The 21,737-nt window shown below is 38.6% G+C and overlaps 1 protein-coding gene across 1 annotated transcript; it reads right to left on the bottom strand.

Annotated features, from left to right (window-relative positions):
• Positions 1–2,263: 2,263 nt before the first annotated feature.
• Positions 2,264–6,217, bottom strand: LOC128368833 (serine/threonine-protein kinase Nek1-like). The gene is made up of 11 exons (XM_053329758.1): positions 6,101–6,217; positions 5,910–6,006; positions 5,696–5,793; positions 5,355–5,438; positions 5,182–5,246; positions 4,989–5,075; positions 4,483–4,548; positions 4,096–4,294; positions 3,925–4,000; positions 2,382–2,430; positions 2,264–2,294 (listed from the first exon to the last, which is right to left on the bottom strand). The coding sequence occupies exons 1-11, from the start codon at positions 6,215–6,217 to the stop codon at positions 2,264–2,266; spliced, it is 969 nt and encodes a 322-aa protein (XP_053185733.1).
• Positions 6,218–21,737: the final 15,520 nt, after the last annotated feature.

Raw genomic sequence — 21,737 nt, 5'->3', positions numbered from 1 at the left:
CAATATTGTAAAGAATATTATCCATCCCTGGTGATCCCAAACAATCATTAATCAAGAAAACAATATCAGCAACAGTATTTATGAACCAATTCAGTGTCACTGTTATCAGCCTTGGCATTCACAAGGGGTAAAGCTAACTTTGCTGTATGACAATATACCAGATGGGGTCAATTAAGTGGAATTTAAACAAACAAACAGACAAAAAAAAAGAAAAAAAAACACAAAAAAACTAACAGCGACCCTGTTTACTGAAAAAGTTAAATGTCTCTACTATTAGCATCAGGGGCTTATATGTGAAGAAATAAAACATGTCACTGTTTGTGCATTACCATCCACAACTTCACAAATTAAGTAGGCATTACTTAACAACCAGACCTTCACTTACTGTCCAGTTAGAACAAAACTGTAGAGGAAATTATCTTATTGAATAGTTTGATGGCAGAAGAGGAATCGAAAACTACAACAATGTTTCCTAAATACTTTCAATGTCTTTCCTGTCAGCCATACCTGCGTTTTACCTCAGATCGCCATGGCAATCTCAGCATAGAGTGACGGAAGTGTCTGATTTATGAGAGTTCTTTTACAAACTCTTCAGCTTTGACTGGATCCGTGAAGCTTCTCTGCATTCCATCTTGCGTTGTAATCCTCAGCTTGGCTGGGTACCACATCCCGTATTTTACGCCCTCACAACGTTGCAGAAGTTGTCTCACCTGCTTGAATGCAGCCCGCTGCCGTGCCACTGACTGTGTGTAATCAGGAAAAATCCGAATCCTGTCGCCGTGTTCGGAGATGAGATTTTGTGCCGCAAGTGCTTTATGCAGGATCGCTTCTTTTTCCTGGTAATAGTGACACTTGATGACGAAGGCTCTTGGTTGCTGCCCTTCATCCGGAGCTTGTTGTAGGGTGCGGTGTGCTCTGTCTAAGACGGGCGGTTTATCCAGCTTCAGTGCTTTCTGTAGTATTCCAGCAACAAACGTAGTTGGGCGGGTGCCCTCTTCACGTCTTTCTTTGATGCCGAAAATGCGTAAATTGCATCTCCGTGATCTTGCCTCTAAGTCCCCGGTTTTTGCTGTGAGACTCACCACTTCTTTCCTCAGCTGGGACACCTGTTGCTCCAGTTCAGTAATGATGTCAGAGTGACTGTTGGCCGCAGCTTCCAAGCTAGCGGTGCGCTGCTCCAGAGCATTAGCCCTAGCATTAGCACGCTCAATGGCCGTTTTCATTTCGTCTTTAACGATGCTTATCTGCTTGCATATCTCGGCGTTCTGGGTCTCCGCTTTCTCGTCTATTTTTGCCAGCAGTTCGGCCTTCAAAGACGTAATGGCGTCGAGTATGGCTGATTGACCCGACTCCGTGCCCTCCGCATGCTCTGGGGCCTTAGCACCGCTCCTCAGATCCGGCATCTTGTTTCGTTGAAATGTCGTAACAAAATTGAATAAAAACTCACGTTTTCACCGTCTTTCGACCTACACTCTGCTTATACGACACTCAAACTGTCATACATATGTGTGGGTTGGGCTCCTTGACATAGATAAAGGTTAATATGGGGGAGCTCAGAGACGCGCGTCTACATCTCTCCGAGGCTCAACCGGAAGTCCTCAGCAAATCAATTATAATGTAGGGAGGAACAGTACAAGTAGAAACAACCAGTGATGATGATGATGTTTGATGAAGAGCTGCAGACCAAAAGCACACCTCCAACAGATAAACTACTTAATTACTTTGTATTGTTGTGTTATGGAGTTATGGTCCAGTGTGACTGCCCCAAAACACTGGAAACATGCCATAATGTCATGTGGCCCAGTAAACTTGTGTTCTGTGTGTGGAGCAGATGAACTTATAAAGAAAACTGTTACAGGCTCAGGCTGACAGTATCTACCTCATTATTTGACATTTTGGCCTCTTTTAACATCTGACATAGTAACGTTATACATAGGACTGAAAATATGGAAAAGCATAATATGTCTAATTAAAATGATAATAATATGATGGCTTAAACTGAGGAGCCTTTTACCATTAAATTCATTAACTCAAGTGTATCACTCCCAAATGCTATATTCTGTTTTATGATTTATCATCTAGTTAAAAATCTGTTAATTGTCCGTCTATAAAATCACTCCAGGCTACAACAACACCATATTCACCTTCACCTGCTTCACTCTTAACTGATGCTGAAGAAAAGTTGAACTCACCAGCAGATTGTCCATCTTTAAAAAATACACCAAGCTCCTTAGAATTATCCTTCATAGACACACGGCTGGGTTCAAGAGAAGTTGGTCTCTGCTTCTTCTGCTCTGGGCTTCAACACAAACAGAGATGTGAGTATAAATAATGATGGAGGGATGATTTGTGTTATGGACAGTTAAAGATCCTCATCTCACCTTTGAGCTTTTGTCTCGCTGTCATGTTTCCCACACAGACCGCCAACACCTTCACACAAACACAACAACATGCTGTCAGAGCTGCACTCACTCATTTCAACAACAATGAAGAAGTTAACTTGGAAAATGTTCACCTGCTTAACCCACATATACTCAGATAATTTAGGAAAACTGTGTTTTAAGAAAAGATACTTCCATATTAAACATCCTGAGTTAATTATATTTGAAAACAAAAATGAACAGCCACAGTGATGATGATGATGTTTGATGAAGAGCTGCAGACCAAAAAGCACACCTCCAACAGATAAACTACTTAATTACTTTGTATTGTTGTGTTATGGAGTTATGGTCCAGTGTGACTGCCCCAAAACACTGGAAACATGCCATAATGTTAGCGGAGTGACCAAGTAAATATGTATATAAGCTCAGACTGAAAGTAGAAAAAACACTGAAAACCTGTTCAGAGCATTTAAAACCAGTGCTTTTTGTTCACAGGGATAACTGCTTTGTATATTTACCTCATTATTTGACATTTCCTTTAATTGACATTGTTTGCCGGCTTGTGTTAGTGTGTGGGCCCATTAGGTTAGCATGTGTTATTTTACTGGTAAACAAAAGGTATTTGATTCAATTCATTTGTGTTTTATTATTTTGATGTAAAAACAAAGGAAATAATTCATTACATAGTTATAACAGAAAGTTAAAAGAGTATATGTGAATTTCATTTAAAACCTTTGGAGTATAAAATAAGCCTCGTGAATTTCATAAAAGCTAAAGTGGTTATTTTCTATATACTACTAAAACTAGGGAATTTCTGTGTCTAATATTTTTGTTTGGAAGAGTATCGCCAAAGGTCATTGCTTCTATTTAAGTGATAAGTTACTTTACAGATACAAGAGGAAACATTGACTGTATAACACACTGAACAACAGTTTCATTTAGAGTTACTGATTTTAGAGGGCTTAATTAAAAAAGGGGAATAAAAGTTCTGAACACAGGGCCCTGCCTATGGGAAAGGTACAGAAAGGGTTAAATATAATATCACAGGCTGAATAGAGAAAACACTGCTGATCTGTCAGTGATAAATGTGCAACTTTATTAGTATCAGCACAGTGAACCTAAAGCTGTCAAAGCTGACTAACAGCTGATCCAGCTGTGATCAGCTGATCACAGCTGATCACAGCTGTGATCAGCTGATCCGTCATCAGAAACACTCGCTTCACGTGACACTTTGTAGGAAACAACGTCTAAAATCATATCTCCTCTCTCCTCTTGTGGTTTCCTTGCGTCTCTCCAGTAACACTAACAGTCAGATTCAGAGAACTTAAAAGTACCCAAGCACTCCGGCCTAGAAAGGAACCGAACCCCTCATATGAAACCAGTTCCCCTTGATGACACTTGACCTCTATTACTTATTAATATTATTACACTACTTGTTACAAACCCGTAAATACAAGATAGCACCTCTAAGGCTGATGTAAGAAACTAATGCTCTCCTGGTTCCTGGTTTAATGTAGATTATCTCACTCTATAGTTTACATACCTTTATGTTCTTGCCTCTTATCTTCATGCTGCTTCTTCTGTAATTTCTCCTCAGATATAAGAGTCTCTGACTGACCCTGTGAAAAGTGACGATGCAAACACTGAGTAGAGAATAAAGTTTTCTTAACTAGTCTGCTTCATGTAAATTAGATTTTATCAAAGACAAACTAACCCTTCTATCCACCTGTGATGTGAGGAGCCTCTGTATCCTGCAGCAGAGGAAAGGTTTGTCCAGTATTCTGCTGACTGAGGGTCTCTGTGTTGGGTCACGTTTCAACAGATGAGCCAAGAGGGAACACAGTTCTTGGGAGTAGTGATCAGACACAGGAGGGTATGAGCCACGGATGAGTTTCAGTTCTAGGTCCATCCTGCTGCAATCCTTAAATAAACAGGACACATATTTAGTTATAACCACTGCAGAACAAATGAAGAAAGAAAAGACATTCTTTCTTGGCAACCATTAGACATACAGGGAACAAATTTAAATCAGTATATAAGAACTTTGCAATCCTGTGTTAGATACATTTAATCTACATAAAGTAATAAACAGCTCACACACAGAATACTTACTGCAAGCTTAAGAGTGCACAGTTCATGCAGGACACAACCTAGAGCCCAAATATCACTGCAGAGAGAGAGAAAGTCAGAGGAGACAAACAGAAAGGCTGGTATCAGTTCTGAGGGAAGCTTGAGATTTATTCAATTAGTCACTTTAAGATGGAGAAAAAAGGACTTTGTTGCTGAGAAATGACTAATTACTATTGCTAAAAAACACATTTTGAAACACCACATGTCAGACATGATCAGTTATTGCACGATTAAGTGCTGGACTTATTTTCATTGTTGTTCCTGCAATTCTGCTTAATTTACTTTATTCAGTTAACTCAAGTGGATGAGGTTACATGCATGCTTAAAATAGTTTAACATGACATCAATACAACAGTAGCTTCCTGCTGTAGATATACACAAGTCAGTTCAGTGGGGAGAGAAAGTGTCCAATGGATTATTATTAAATGTTCATTTACACCATAAATGAGATAAACACATAGAGCATCAAGTTATTACCTTTTGCTGTTATATGGTTTGTGCTCACAGATTTCTGGTGAAAGGTAAAGTGATGTTCCTATCTGTGTTGTTACCACTTCTCCAGTGCTGGAAATAAGAAGAGGATAGAAATCAGACTGTGTTATGATTTATTATTTACATTTTAATATTGACTCTACAGAGATCTGCAGATCCATTCAGATATTTTACAAACCTGTTCAGCACTCTTGCAATTCCAAAGTCCCCAAGCTGTATAGTCCCATCTTTTAAAAATATGTTCTGTGTAGACATCATAAAAGAGATGTGATGTTATTATCATCAAGGTATAAAATACAAATACAAATGAATTATAACTGAGGCAAGATCATGTAGTACATGAAGTAATACCTGTGGTTTAATGTCTCTGTGGAGGATGTTTCTATCATGGATGTGTTTTAGTGCCAGACAAATCTGCACAAACCAGTCCAGGATCTAAGAAAGACAGAGGAACGTAAAGACACACTTAAAGTATCAACTTTCACTATACATATGTAATTTGACCAAAAAAGCCCAAAAACACAATATAAAAACATTGAGAAGGGTGTAAATACATTTTAAATACATATACAGTGAAGTGAAATAGAAAGAGTTACATGATGAATTGTATCCACATGTTGAACAGTTTGATCCTAAAGATTAACAGGCAGATCCTAAACATTAATTATTATCTTGAAGAGTTAGTATCTTACTTGCTCTTCTGAGAAAAGTTCTCCTTTCTGAGATTTGATCTTCTTGGAGAGGTCTCCACCTTCACAGTAGTCCATCACTATACACAGACGGCCCCTCTCTAAAAGATTTTATACAGCATAAGGAACATGTATGCAAACATGTGCATCGGAATATCTTTGTTGATGATGTCTGTGATTCTTCAAGATTATCGGTAAGATCTTAGATAATTCATACCTTCAAAAGATTCCTTATACTTGACAATGTTAGGATGATTCATTTTGGAAAAGACTTCAACTTCTTTTTGAGCTTTCTGCATGTCTTCAGTAAACATCTGTCCAAGTGAGAGAGACAGATAATAAAGTGAAAGAGCAAAGTAGTAAAGAAGAGCTTAAATGAAAACTGATATATGGTATATGGTGTCTTACTACAGATGTGAAAATCTCCTTGATGACATATTGGTGTCCATCCTCTTTGGTTTTGACAAGGATTGCTGTTCCAAATCCACCTTTCCCAATTTTCTTCACTATTTCATACTTATCCATGTTTGTGGAATGACTGTCACCTCATACTGATTCTGCGGAAAGAACAGATAGCTGATTACAGACAAATGTAGTGAATTTAACTACAGTTAACAGTAACTCGCTCTGAGTTACATTTTTAAAGCTGTACAAATCAATGTTTCTGTGATGTGATTTACTGTTTTAATAAATAATAATAATAATAGTGTTTATAGCACCAGTAGAAATACATCACTGTATGCTTAACCACATTAAGAAACATACACCAGTAAACCAACTCAATACATTGAGGAGGATAGTTAATAGGTTTGGGTCAATATTAACAAAACCAAATATCAAAATATAACAGTCCGGTATGTTCTAGGGTTGTCACTCTTTATTTGATATTCAAACTTTTGTTCGAACATGACATGAAAAAATTATTTTCTAACTATAATTAACCCATTTGAATTTTAAAATATCACCCGTAGTGTATTTTTATTTTGTTGTTTGCCATCTCATCCAGCAGTGGGCGCTCTAGAAGTTTTGTAGGCTATAGTAAACAGATGCACAGCAGACGGACAGTGTATCACCAGGTGTCCAACATTATATGACTGCATACCAGGTTTATTATAGTTAACTAAAACTAAAACTAGTAATGAAAAAATAATTTAGTTAACTCTAACAAAAATTAAAAAGAGAACTAAAAACTACAATGAACAATGCAAAACTAACTAAAACTAAAGTGAATAGCAGAAAAAATCAGCTTAGTTTTACTTTTCTGCTCAGTTTGAATTAAGAAAATGCTTAATGCGCAATTCATTATTTTCTACAAAGAAGAAGCTCCAGGCAGAAAACGCCACAGCCCAATAGGGAATATTTAGGAGATAAAAGTAAAAGTGTGGTGGTGAAGAGTGATGGGAACATTTGTGGGATAAAAGCTAAAAGGGAAACATCCCACTAATGTGAGAGTACTCATTCAAAGCTCTCACAGAAAAGCAGGAGAACACAAACAGCTCATTGTACCTCAGTGTCAGCATTATTTCATCCTTTACAGATTTTACTAATCAAAGCTTTATTTTGACTAAATCTAAATAACTAAACTAAAACTACTTCATCACTTGTTAAACTTACTAAAACTAAACTGAAATGAAAAAGCAAACTGAAAATCTAAACAAAAATAAAAACTAATGAAAATTTCAAAACTATAATAACCCTGCTGCATACTTTTCGACACACTCAGCTGGTACCTTGCCAGACGCTCGTTACCGATAAGTTACACAGTTATCACTGACAGATTAGTAGTGTCTTCTTGTTATAATTTATTATACTTTATTATATTATATCTGTTTAAAAAACACCTGCATATTGATAACAACCTGCATTGTGTACCGTGTCCGTATCCTGCTGGCAGGATGTGTTTGTTGTTTATTCATTTTATTGATATTCTGTTTGTGAATAAATAATTTAATAACCCTGAATATAACCAGAGTCCGTCCGTCCGTCCTCTTCCTCTTATCCGGGGTCAGGTCGCGGGGGCAGTAGCCTAAGCAGGGAAGCCCAGACTTTCCTCTCCCCAGTCACTTCGTCCAGCTCTTCCCGGGGGATCCCGAGGCATTCCCAGGCCAGCCGAGAGACATAGTCTCTCCAGCGTGTCCTGGGTCTTACCGGTGGGACGTGCCACAGGGAGGCGTCCGGGAGGCGTCCTGACTAGATGCCCGAGCCACCTCATCTGGCTCCTCTCGATGCGGAGGAGCAGCGGGTCTACTCCGAGCTTCTCACCCTATCTCTAAGGGAGAGCCCAGCCACCCTACGGAGGAAGCAAATTTCGGCCACTTGTACCCGCGATCTTGTTCTTTCGGTCACTACCCAAAGCTCATGACCATAGGTGAGGGTAGGAACGAAGATCGACTGGTAAATCGAGAGCTTCACCTTTCGGCTCAGCTCTCTCTTCACAACGACGGATCTGTGCAGAGTCCGCATTACTGCAGACGCCGCACCGATCCGCCTGTCGATCTCGCGCTCCATCCTTCCCTCACTAGTGAACAAGACCCCGAGGTACTTGAACTCCTCCACTTGGGGCAGGATCTCATCTCCGACCCGGAGAGTGCACTCCACCTTTTTCCGGTTGAGGACCATGGACTCGGATTTGGAGGTGCTGATTCTCATCCCGGCCGCTTCACACTCGGCTGCGAAAAAAGCAGTGGCAGCCCTGGTGGAGTCCAACCCTCACCAGAAACAAGTCTGACTTATTACCAGCAATGCGGACCAAGCTCTGACACATACAGGGAACGGACGGCCCGCCCATATCAGGGGGTCCGGTACCCCATATTCCCGCAGAACCCCCTACAGGACTCCCCGAAGGACACGGTCGAATGCCTTCTTCAAGTCCGCAAAACACATGTGGACTGGTTGGGCAAACTCCCATGCACCCTCAAGGATCCTGCAGAGGGTGTAGAGCTGGTCCACTGTTCCACGGCCTGGACGAAAACCACACTGCTCCTCCTGAATCCGAGGTTCGACTATCCGACGGACCCTCCTCTCCAGCACCCCCGAATAGACCTTACCAGGGAGGCTGAGGAGTGTGAGCCCCCAACAGTTGGAACACACCCTCCGGTTCCAGGGCCTTGAAGAACTCGGGGTGGATCTCATCCACCCCCGGGGCCCTGCCACCGAGGAGCTTTTTAACCACCTCAGCGACCCCAGCCCCAGAAATAGGAGAGCCCACACCCGAGCCCCCAGGCCCTGCTTCCTTACCGGAAGGCATTTCGGTGGGATTGAGGAGGTCTTTGAAGTATTCCTTCCACCGCTCCACAGCGCACTCCTTCCCCCTCCTGAGACGCAGGATGGTGGTCCAGAATCTCTTCAAAGCCGTCAGGAAGTCATTTTCCATGGCCTCACTGAACTCCTCCCATGTCCGGGTTTTTGCCTCAGCTACCGCCGTAGCTGCACTCCGCTTGGCAGACAGGCCAAAAAGGCCCTTATATACTCCTTCTTCAGCTTGACGGCATCCCTCAGTCCGACAACGCGACTACAAAGTCAATCATCGAACTGCAACCTAGGGTGTCCTGGTGCCAAGTGCACATATGGACACCCTTGTGCTTGAACATGGTGTTCATTATGGACAATCTGTGACGAGCACAGAAGTCCAATAACAGAACACCGCTCGGATTCTGATCGGTGGGGCCGTTCCTCCCAATCACACCCCTCCAGGTCTCACTGTCGCTGCCAACGTGAGTGTTGAAGTCCCCCAGCAGAACGAGGGAATCCCCAGAGGGAGTGCTTTCCAGCACCCCCTCCAAGGAGTCCAAGAAGGGTGGATACTCTGAGCTGCTGTTTGGAACATAGGCACACACAACAGTCAGGATCCGTCCCCCCACCTGAAGGCAGAGGGACGCTACCCTCTCGTCTACCGGGGTAAAGTTCAACATACAGGCACCAAGCCGGGGGGCAATAAGTATTGCCACCCCTGCCCGGCGCCTTTCACCAGTGGCAACTCCAGAGTGGAAGACAGTCCAACCCCTCTCGAGGAGACTGGTTCCAGAGCCCTTGCTGTGCGTCGAGGTGAGGCCGACTATATCTAACCGGAACTTCTCAACCTCACGCACCAGCTCAGGCTCCTTCCCCACCAGAGAGGTGACGTTCCACGTCCCTAGAGCTAGCTTCTGCAGCCGATGGTCGGACCGCCAAGTCCCTGCCTTCGGTCGCCGACCAGCTCACAGCGCACCCGACCCCTTTGACACCTCCCACTGGTGGTGAGTCTGTGGGAGCGGGGGCCCATGTCCCCTTTTCGGGCTGTTCCTGGCTCCAGGGGGGGCCCCAGTGACCCGCGTCCGGGCGAGGAACACGGAAAACCATTTTTTGTGTTCATCATTAGGGTCTTCTGAGCTACCCTTTGTCTGGCCCCTCCCCTCGGACCTGTTTGCCATGGGAGACCCTACCAGGGGCATAAAAGCCACTGACAACTGAGCTCCTGCGGTCATTGGGACACGCAAACCCCTCCACCACAATAAGGTAGTAGCTCAGGGAGTGACCAGAGTGTATTTTTAAATTGTTTATTAGGTTGAATGTTTCAGGAAAAATGTATATGATGTCACTCAATAAACTAAGTAAACTCATATCAAACCCGACGCTCTGGAATTTTTAGCCTCATGTGGAAATGACGACAAATGATGTAAAATATAAAAGTGTCTAGAATGTGTCTCTGACAGACAGACTCCCCCTTATGTTCATTTTATCCATAACAACATAAAGGCTAATATCCATCTATAATAACAGTTAATGGGGGAAATAACATCATGAAAAGAAAAATCTGTCTGATAAATGAGGAAAGTTGTTTATGGTTCTTTTGTTGATCAGAAGGATAATTAACAGATTTTTAACTAAATGGTGAATCAGAAAACAAAATATAACAGTGACACACTTGAGTTTATCTGTAATCTGTCTCCACTTCAAACTTGTGTCTGTGTTTCAAAACATATCTTGAAATCTGTGTCTGTGTATATTGCACATTCAAACCTTACAACCATAAAAGCTAAATATAGGATTCATTTAATCTAGTAGTAATGAAGACAAACTTTAAAAAAAAAAAACATTACCCATTACACTTTATTATATAAATTACGACTAAAACTAGGGGACATCTTAGACAAAAGACTATGACTAAAACTAAATCAAAATTTGCTGTCAAAATTAACACTGACGTAGACTACACATAAACGGTCGCTTAATTTTCAAGTTGATTAATAGATTATATCACAATAACATTATAGATGTAGATATCAATAATAAAGTGGCTTTTCTGAGTCTCAGTTTTCCAGTCTTACCCAATTTATACAATTCCAAGACTGTTTAGGGACCCTAGTATACAGAAATGTTCAAATTAGAGATGGGCATGACAATTAATCATTAAGAATTTTGTCGATAATGTGATATTTTTATTGACACCAAACGCTGGTGTGAGTCTTGAAGCAATGCAATGAATTTCACTATGTGGCAGCAATGACACGTCTTAACAACGGAGGGCGATATTTGACAGAGAAAACGGCTCAGCTACCCAACAATTGAACTTTGGTTTATGCTTCAGTGTCGTAACAACACCGTCGTTGACCTTTGGAAGTTTTGCGTCGAGGGAACGCGTTGCTCTGCAATTCACCGCCATACAAAGAGACAAACTTTCAGCTTTGATTTGAGTGGGAGCGTACCTGTAGGTTCTCGTCTATCTGGGTCCACTGTGGTCCTCTTTTCTCTTCATTCTCCCGTACACCAAAACCTACACACACAGTATCATCTGTTTATTTGATTGCAGCAGTTTTGTTCAAAAATAAACACACTTATCAATCAATTAGTAAGTAACAACTCCACATATTCTATAATTAACTGGAAATATTTATGTACAACTTGAATTATATTTTAAAAACCTTATGCCACATTGCAAATCCAAAACAGAAGAGCATATTCATTTATAATACTTAGACATATAAAGAGCAGCTCTTACTACATCTCAGAATACTTTTCAGTTATTTACATTTTTATTTTTCACATGTATTTTATCTCATCTTTATACCTGTTTTAATTAATATAGACGCAAACAGCAATACATGTCAAAATGTCTTAAGTTCAATAATATAGCGACAATTAAGTATCCTTTAATTGTACTGACAGCTGTAGTGAAGAATAGTTCGGTTTAGACTTGTGTAAAGAGCCTTGAGATGACTTTGTTGTGATTTGGCGCTATGCAAATAAAGATTGATTGATTGATTGATTGATTGATTGATTGATTGAAGAATAAGGCTGGTCTCAAAAATCGGACAAAATGATGGCTTTGAATAGAAGAGATGAAAATAGAATAGACTATATTGTCATTGCACAAGAAGTACAACGAAATTCACTGTGCCATGTCTGAATATATATATATATACATATATATATATAAAGACAGTATTAAATACACAAACACACATGTACTCAATCATCAAAAAAAAGAAAAAAAGAAAAGACGATTGGTTTTCTATCACTCATTTGCAAGTCACATCTTCTTTTTATAATAAGGTCATCAATCTTGTTACACTGGGCGCCTTCATCCTAGTGTGTGAACTTACAGCCTGCTGAGACCTCAGTCAGCAGGAGGAGATAAGGAGAGGAGGAGATGAGGAGGAGAGGAGAGGAGGAGGTCACTGAAAGTCTGAGGGAGGAGCGATGAATCTAATGATGCAAAAAGTAAAATTAGTCACACCATCAAATTAAAACACATTTTATGAGTTTGTTGTTCTTTTGTGTATTTTATGTGATACTAATTTGTGCAATTTACTTTTATTTATGTGTTTTTTGTAAAATGTGTGATAATTAGATTTTTTATTTCATTTATATACATATACTAGAATAGTTTTTATTCTTTGTAATTACTTTTTGGTATTTGTGATTGTATATCATTTTTGCATTTATCTATAATGGGGGGTGAAGGAGGGGAAAGCTTTTACAGATGTTGACAAGGTTGGGTCGCATCTTTCAGGTTGTTGTGTTTTTGCTGTTCTTATGACCAGGGAGCTCAGGTTTCATTCAAAGTTTGGAGTGAGATTACATCTGTTAGGACCGGAGCAACTTGAAACCCTTTTTGGCCACAGTGGCCCCTCGACCCCATCAAGTTCTCCCAATTATTTTTACTACTTAAAAAAAACAGTTCAATTTTACATACTGGTCATAACTGCCCAGCACAAATAGAAATAAAAAACAATGGGTTAATCCAGTAAAAACTAATTCAGCTAAATAAAATAAATTGTTTTATTTATACATTTAAAAAAGAAAACAAATGGTTCTATAAGAAAAAAGACATTTTGACCCATATGAGCCTCTTAACCCTCACACACTGTTCATATTCAGACCATTCACAGTATCTCAGCATAATAAGTCTCACATTTCTGCACAACCAACCATTCATGAATGAGTGACTTCATCAGTCATAGCTAGATTAATCCTTAATGAAGCTTACAGAGAGCAGTTTTTACACTTTGTGTTTATGGAGAAAAAACATGAATTGTTAAGATATTATAGACATGTTATCATTATCATCATCATATTATAGATATTAAGACATGTTAAGACAATATTTCTTTTTCTTTTTTTTTTAATAGGTTAAATATGAGTCAAACGTGTATCAGCTGCACACAAATGTTTTAAGAGGTTGAAAAATGTTCAAAGTAAAAAGTATGTAAAATGTTTTTACAGCTCTCAATTGTAAAAATGTGTAAAATTTAACACTGAACAGCATATAAAGGTTGAAATACAAAGGTGCTCAACGTTTGTGTGTGTGTGTGTGTGTGTGTGTGTGTGTATTTCCGGTTATAAATGGTGTTGTGTGTTGTGTGTGTCAGATTTTGATGCCTTGATGACAGAGGTTATACATTACACAGGTGTTTGTGTAGATGGAGCTCTACACAGACTCACGTATAAAAACCATCGGGGGGAAAAAGAAAACCGTATTTTCCTAATTTACCCAGCAACAATAAATACTATTTTCTGATTGGCTGGTAGGTCGCTAACTCGGAACAGCTATGAACGTCTCGCTGCTATGTATACATTTCTTTATAATATATATTAACGTCTGTATATTATATATTATTAATATCTGTGAGGTGAACTTTATCACTTCTCAACATAAGAAATATCAGGTGAGGCGTGTGAGCTAATTTAAATGGCGTCTCACGGTCAATGCGTGAGACTTCAAAGCTTTTTGGTCCATATATCCGGTAATTATACATTATACTTTATGAATCAAGCAGTCTCTAAAAGTTACTTACATGTTCTTGGTCGTTAAGAGTCTTTTTTTCTTTTCTGCAGCTTCAGTTTTCTATCACACAGCTGTGATTAATCTTCTTCTTCCTCTCGTGTATGTTCAGCAGTGTAGAGGCTACAAGGTGTTTTACTGCCCTGAGCAGGTCAAAGTTTAGTGTAGTCACACCTTTTCTTATATAATTCTGTGTCATGCAGGAAGTTCAACACTGCTTTTGTAATCAACTGGTGGTTCTCATTATGGACAAGAAATGATTTAACAGAAAATAGCACTAATTCTATTTATGAAGTTAATACCTTTCAGAATTATATTTCTTATATTCTATAAAAACATGCTTAACTGTTTCTGTACATCCACACTCACACAGCCTGGTAGGATAGTTTCCTGTGTTATGTAGACACTGATTTTAATCTGCAGTAGCTGAGTCTCAGTCTACATGTTTTAACCAAGTCTCTTCTGGTTGAAAAGAGAAATAGCGCCTCCCTTTGGTGTCATTCTGCCATAACCGCTTCCACTCTCTCATCATACTCTCCTTCATCGTTTCCCTCAACTCCTCCCATCCCAGTGGTTCATTTACATCTGTTTCATTAATATTTAAACTTTCTGTTGCTATGGAGTCAGTCATTTCATTTCGCTTGACTTTTTTTTTTTTTTTTTTTTTTTTAACTTCTTTATTTAAGTGTTCAAGTTATACAAAAAGTGTCAAACACTGACATACAACACAACACATGAGAGCTGTTCCACATTCAGAAAGATAATAAATAAAATAAATACAGAGACAGAAAGGATCTAATTCAAATAAATACACAATGAATAAAATTAAATAAAAAACAGAACAAAAATAAATAGATACATATTGTCATGTCCATACATAGGTATGTAATAATCATTGTTAATATATCCCATTAAATGTCAGGGGGTACATCAAATATTTTTTTCATAGCTTTCTAAAAACATTGTGTTCTTTTTATTTTTAACTCAGGCAAGAGATTTATAAAGTGAATTGAATTCAAGTAAAAAATGAGAGAAAGTTGGCTTGGAGGTTGCAAATTTTTTCTTATGAATACATTACATTCAAAAAACAGATGATTTAAAGTTTCTTCAGTATGGCCACAAAAAACAAAAGGAGCTGTCCAAATCTATAAATTTTGAAATGAGGGAGTTAACAGGATATATTTTGTGGAGAATTTTAAAATGAGTTTCTTTGACTTTGTTATGAATACAGTATTTGTGAGGTAAAAGCCATGCCTTTTCCCAGTTTATGTCCTCTAAGTGAGCGCGCCAATAAAACTTTCCTCGTGGAGAAAACCTCTTTTTTCTCTGAAAAAAAGTTCTTATATGTTTATTGTTACATTTCTTGTCTTGTATGTTGATACCATTCACAAGCAAAACAAATTGACCCTCTGGTCTAACTTCTTTACAAAAAAATAAGTGACTTCTCATTAAACTAAGTAGGCCAGAGGGGATTGCTTTTATCAGAGTTGTATTCTTTGAAAGGTATAGGAAAATTATGACGCGATAAAAAACTCTCATAGGGGAGGACCAGACCATGTTCATCCAAAACAGACAAAATATTATTTATACCTCTCTCAGACCATTTGGAATTAAACAGAGACTTATTCTTAATAGTAATACACTCATTATTCCACAACAAAGTTTTGTGAGGAGAAAAATTGTGATTGAAGCATAGCTTCCCAGAAAGAAGTGATTGCTTATGAAATTTGGACAGTGTGACCGGAAATTTGTCAGGTGAGAAGTTGCAAGTTAAAATGAAAGCAAGTCCACCCATTTTTCCAAAAATATGATTGGGGATGAAGAACCACAATGAATTTTGATGTGTCAAAAATCTTTTTAACCAGTTAATTTTAAAAGTATTTAGAATATCAATGAAATTCAGCATTTCAAGACCGCCTTCCGCTCTGCTGTTGGATAGAACTGTGTTTTTAAGTTTGGGTGTTTTATTTCTCCAGACAAAGTTCATAAAGAGCTTGTTAATTTCATTAGCATTGGCATCATTCACAAACAGAGAAAAAGATGGATAAACAAAATGAGCGACACCCTCAGCCTTTGACAAAAGAACTCTGCCGTTTAATGTTAAGTCCCTCTGAAGCCAAAGGTTAAAGGTATCTCTAGTTCTTTTAATTCTACCAGAAAAGTTTAGATGTTGCCTTTCTATTAAATTTTTTGTTATATGAATGCCCAAATACTTGACCGAGGTCTTTACTGGGATTTTATCTATGAAAGTATCATCACAGTGATGTATGGGCAATAGTTCACATTTAGATACATTAAGTTTCAGGCCTGATGCCAATGAAAACTGTTTAACTAAATCAATAGCTCTGACCAACTGTTCTTTGTCTTTTAAGAAAAGAGTTGTATCATCCGCCAGTTGAGAGATTCTTATTTCTCTATTAAATATGGAGATGCCCTTGAAGTCTGTGTCGTGTACTATGTTTAATGACAATAGTTCAACAACTAAAATAAAAAGAAAAGGTGAAATTGGACACCCTTGCCTAACACCACGGTTTATATCAAATCTATTAGTGGTACTATGGTTAATAATCACTGAGCTATTAATTCCTTTATAAAACATTTCCATAGTATCTATAAATTCATTCCCAAAACCAAACAATTTAAGACATTTTGTAAGAAACTTATGTTCAATGGAAACAAAAGCTTTGTAAAAGTCTAAAAAAAGAATGAACGCTTCTGAGTGTATTGAATCTGCATAATCCAATAGATCCAAAATAAGTCTGATGTTATTACTTATGTGTCTGTCTTTAATGAAACCAGATTGTGTTTCAGCAACAATGTGAGGAAGACCTGTTTTTAATCTAGTTGCATAAACTGATGCCAGAATTTTGTAATCAATAGTAAGGAGAGTAATAGGTCGCCAGTTTTCGATCAATAAGTTATCTTTATCTGCTTTCGGAATTAGTGATATTACGCCCTGTTTCATAGTTGTACTCATCTCTCCCTGACCAACACATTCACCGTACATGTAAAATAAAGGTTCCTGAATGATGTCCCAAAAATGAACATAAAATTCTACTGAAAGCCCATCTACTCCTGGGGATTTACCTTTTTTCATTGAGAAAAGAGCAGTTTTGATTTCCTCTTTGGTCATCTTAGAGTCACAAGTCTTTTTAAAATTCTCATCAACTGTGACTATATGCTTTTTAATCTTACTAATTAACATTTCACAATAGGGGTTGTTGAATTCTGATTTGTACAAATTGCTGTAAAAGGAAAAAACAGAATCAGATATTAGTTTTTGATCTGTACATTTACTACCATTGATATTAAGCATGCTTAGTGACTTTCTTTGACCATTTCTTTTCTCCAAAGCAAAAAAATAGCTGGAGTTCGTTTCCCCCTCTTCCAGCCACTTGGCTCTTGATCTCACAAATGCACCCTTGGCTAACTCAATATAAATCTGATCTATTTTTAACTGTATCTCTTTTACTTCTAACTCCTCTTCAGAAGATAAGTTGGATTTAGATAAGAGGAGACCAATCCTGTTTAGTAATTCAGTTTCTGTTTTGTTTTTAAGGGCTTTTAACTCTTTACCTCTCTTAATGGCAATACTTCTTGTCATAAATTTGAAATACTCCCATTTTTGAGTATGTTGGTTGACCACAGTTTCATTAAAAATGTCATTAGTTAGACTTTTTATATTGTCGTTAAAGCACTTGTCTTTAAGAAGGGCGTTATTAAATTTCCAGTATCCTCTTAATTTTGTTGTATTCTGTGAGCTACCTAATTAGTGTGATTTTCTTGTGATCTGACAATGGAGCAAAAGAATGAGAAACCTCTTTGACATACTGAAGAGCAGAAGAAGAAACTAAAAAAAGGTCAATTCTGGATCTAGATGAAAGGTTGCTCTTAGACCATGTAAAATCCTGTATATGTTTATAGGAGATAGACACAATTGTGGAGGGAATCTATCTATTGCATCATCAAGACACTCATTGAAGTCACCACCTAAGATAACATAAGAGTTAGGGTATTTGTGGAATAGTTCATTTATTTTGGAGGTTATCTGACTAAATAGTATCGTATTGGATGGATGAGAGTTATGACCATAAATATTGCATACTATAAAATTTAAATTATCATGCTTAAAACTTATGATAATCCATCTACCATCATGTGAAGACATCACCTCTGAGATTTCCCCTTTAAATCTATGCAACAAAATAGAGACTCCGGCAGAGCGGTTAGTACCATGACTACAGTAAATCTTATTCCCCCACTGCCCTTTCCAGAACTTTACATCTGACTCACTTGAATGTGTTTCTTGTAAAAATATTAGGTCAACTTCACTATTTTTAAAGTGGCTTTTCTTTTCAACAAATCACGTATACCTCTGACATTCAATGACATAACAGTTAAAGAATCAAACTTGAGATCCATCAAGAACAAACAAACAAACAATCAATCAATAAATAAAGGAATGAAGTAGCTCTCAAAAATAGATAAGCAGAACTTTAAAGTGTGTTTTAAACTCCTTAAACGAGGTAGTGATAGACAGCCAAACATTTTGTGACTGTAGAAAAGTATAATGCTGGCACCATAAACACTGTTAGCTTAAGCTGACTTAATCAATAACAAAACACCTTGGGTTAGACCCAGAACCCTGCCTTCTAGACAAAACATATTTTCCTTCTGTTTGTTTTTAACTGTAAGTCATATAGACTAAATGAACATAATTCACTGCTCAAAAATATTATAACAGAAATAGTTAATCAACTTTGTGCAAACTATGAATGAGCAATGAATTATTAGAGAAACAAGAAAAAAGTTTAATTAAGTATTTATCTCTCTTGCCCTTTGGAACAAATAATACCTGTATAAGATTGTGATGTGGGATTCATCCTAAGAATGTAATGTAAATGTAAATGCTGGTGTCTTTAACAGACTTTCTTCTAGTTTGGAAACCTAGCAATCTCCATTTGTCACCTCTGACGTATGTACAGTTATAATATCCCTGGAGACATCAATCTTCATCAGTTGTTATCAAAATTAATAGTTCATAGTCAGTAAGTCTATGTATAGGTTAGTTCTTTTATAACCATCGTGGAGACGTGAGGTGTTTGTGATGTTTACCAAACATATCCAACTGCGTGACTCACCTCTTCATTTGCCAAGGGAGAAGGCTTTAGTTCATATCTAAATGGTCAATCTTCTTTCCTTCTATCAGAGCATAAGGCCCGAGGAAGGACGCCTTTTTACCTTCTTTTCTTGCTTTTTCCACAAGAGGCCAGAGTTTTTCTCTGGCCACTCGATCCTCTGGGGAAAGTGCCTCGGTGAGACGCAGCTTGTTGTCCCGCAGAAACTTGCAGCCCTTGGCACTTTTCCAAACAGCATCCCGGATACGACGCAGCGCGAAGAGGACGTTGAGGGACCGGTGAGAGCCGTCCTTTCTCTTTGGACCCAGGCGATGCACGATGTCGATTCCTTCGTGTAGATATTCCTGAAGTCCCGGGGCCACTATCCCAAGGATGGATGGAAGGAAGGATTTCCTCTCTTACTCCATGTAGTTTAAGTGTCCACCTGTAGTTGTAGCGTTTGTTTTCCGCAACACCTGCTTTCAGAATCCGGTTCTCTTTTTTCAGTTGTTCAATTTCTAACTCGTTCTGCTTCAAAATGTCTTTGTGACGATTAATATCCACCACAAGCTGCTCAACTGTGCAAGAGAGTTTTTCAATATGTTGAGATGTTGTTTCAGTTGTGGATTCAATCACTGAAATCTTGCAGAATGTCTCGTCATGCTTATTTGAGAGCTCTTGGGATTGCTGCCAAGATGTCGGCGCTACTATTTGTACTGTCACCGTCACCGTGAGAGTTACGTTTCTTCCGTTTGTTGATGTGTTTCGCTGCAGCATCACAAGACTGGGTCGAAAGTGTGTCCATATCATCTTCAGACATAGTTTCTTTACATTTTTCCCCTGGTGTACTCATTTCTACCGTCTTTTCAAAGTCACTCACGGTAGCAATGGAGGTTATCTTCTTCTTTCTCCGACGTTAACGTCCGTTGGTGTGTAGCTAGCTTGCATTCAAACTTTTATCATCTTGGTTTTTCCAAACTTTTTCTTTTTTTTCCAAGGAACACTAGTCTTTGTACCAATGTATTAATTTGTTATAGTCACTTTTTCGTCATTAAAACATAAACTTTACCGCATGTTTTCTCTGCCTATTCACATATCCTCAATTTGTTTGACGGAGACGCGCCCGGCTTCCTACGCCAGCGGCATCTTGGCCGTCTTTCGCTTGACTCCAGGATGCAGGGATCCAGCAGAGTGACGTCACAGCCTGTTTCTCTTATTCTAGACAAAACAACAAGTATCTCATAAATGATATCAGGATGAGCCTTTGTTTTTACCTCCTGTAAGGCCATCAGAGTAGCTGCTGAATCAGTACATTATAACTCTATTTTGCCTGGTTTCCTCTATCCACTGCAGGGTCCTGTAATGGGAAATCTTATTATTCATTTTCTCTGATACAAATGAGTCGTATGATTAGGTGTATGTGTGTGTCAAATCTACTGACTAACCTGATTGTCCTGATCGTACACACATTATGACTATTGAGTCTCCCACCCGACCCCCACTCCCTCAATTCAGTTTGGACTCCCCACTCCTGGATTTCGCTGCCAAGATGAAGAAACTTGTCAATATTGGAATCCAACTCACACCACGTCCACATCCCATATTTTCTCCCCTTAACCTCCCTCATCCAGCTGGAATCTAACAGTAACAGCAGGAAGGCTGGTGTGTTGTTCTATTTGTTTGATATAGGATGCAATTTACTTTTATTTTATTGGCAATATGTTATAAAATCATAATAATTAAAATAACTGTATCATAATATATATATGTGTAATAGAGTGAGTGTTGCTGCAAATGTGAGTAGCTACAGGGTTTTATTTGAACTAAAGGTTTTCAATGAAAAGTTTGGCAATTTGAGTCCTCCCCACATATATGGAAAATGAATAAAATAAAATAAAGTAAATGGACTGTACTTAGATAGTGCTTTTCTCTTTTACACTACATGTCACATTCACCCATTCACACACATTCACACACTGATGACAGGACAGCAGATACCACACCTCCTCATCAGATGGAGACTATGGCTGTTTGAAACCGCATACTACATACTACATACTTCAATACTACATACAACATACTTTCATCCTACACACTAAAGGACCAGATAGCACGCAGACCATTTACACTGTAGTAAACTACACGATTACCCACAATGCATTTCGTCCGTACCCGAGCTGAAATCATCAGGCTGAAGCTGATTTCATTTTAGCTCTAACTCTGTAAATAAACCACTTTATCCACATTTCTAACCTTTCTAGGAAGAAAGTAAAGTAGCCCTTTAGATCCACAATGTGACGCTAATTTGTCCAAATAACACCTGTTTAAAGTTTTGTTCCTGACAATTCGGAGCCGCTCAAGTTAGCCGTAGCGAGTAAGTATTTTGAGTTACTATGACAACCGTAGTTTGATCACGCAATGCATACTGGGTAACCCCTGCTCCCGGGTTGTTGTTATTCAGCCATGTGCTACAGGTCATGTTGCTATGCTAATAAATAGTTAACATTATGTCGGAGTCTGGATTATCATTGTTATATTAAGTAACATGGAAGAGTGAAAGATATAACAAAAAGTGGCGACGAGGACGTCTGGACCGACGCTGCAGTTCGCGACGGAGAAGAGTTTTGTCCTGATTTTGCTGCTGCTACTTCACCCGGACCAGGTG

Source organism: Scomber japonicus, chromosome 1, assembly GCF_027409825.1.
Source record: "Scomber japonicus isolate fScoJap1 chromosome 1, fScoJap1.pri, whole genome shotgun sequence".
Taxonomy (NCBI): domain Eukaryota; kingdom Metazoa; phylum Chordata; class Actinopteri; order Scombriformes; family Scombridae; genus Scomber; species Scomber japonicus.
The sequence above is the reverse complement of the archived record's forward strand: the minus strand, read 5'-3'. Positions and strand labels throughout refer to the sequence as shown.

What these genes read in the sequence shown, in the direction of transcription:
- LOC128368833 (XM_053329758.1), bottom strand. Translation starts at nt 6,217, where the DNA reads ATGGATAAGTATGAAATAGTGAAGAAAATTGGGAAAGGTGGATTTGGA. An exon ending in GTATAAGGAATCTTTTGAAG is followed by an intron (nt 5,794 to 5,909) that starts GTATGAATTATC and finishes AAAATCTTTTAG; the next exon opens with AGAGGGGCCGTCTGTGTATA. An exon ending in AAACCATATAACAGCAAAAG is followed by an intron (nt 4,549 to 4,988) that starts GTAATAACTTGA and finishes CTCTCTCTGCAG; the next exon opens with TGATATTTGGGCTCTAGGTT.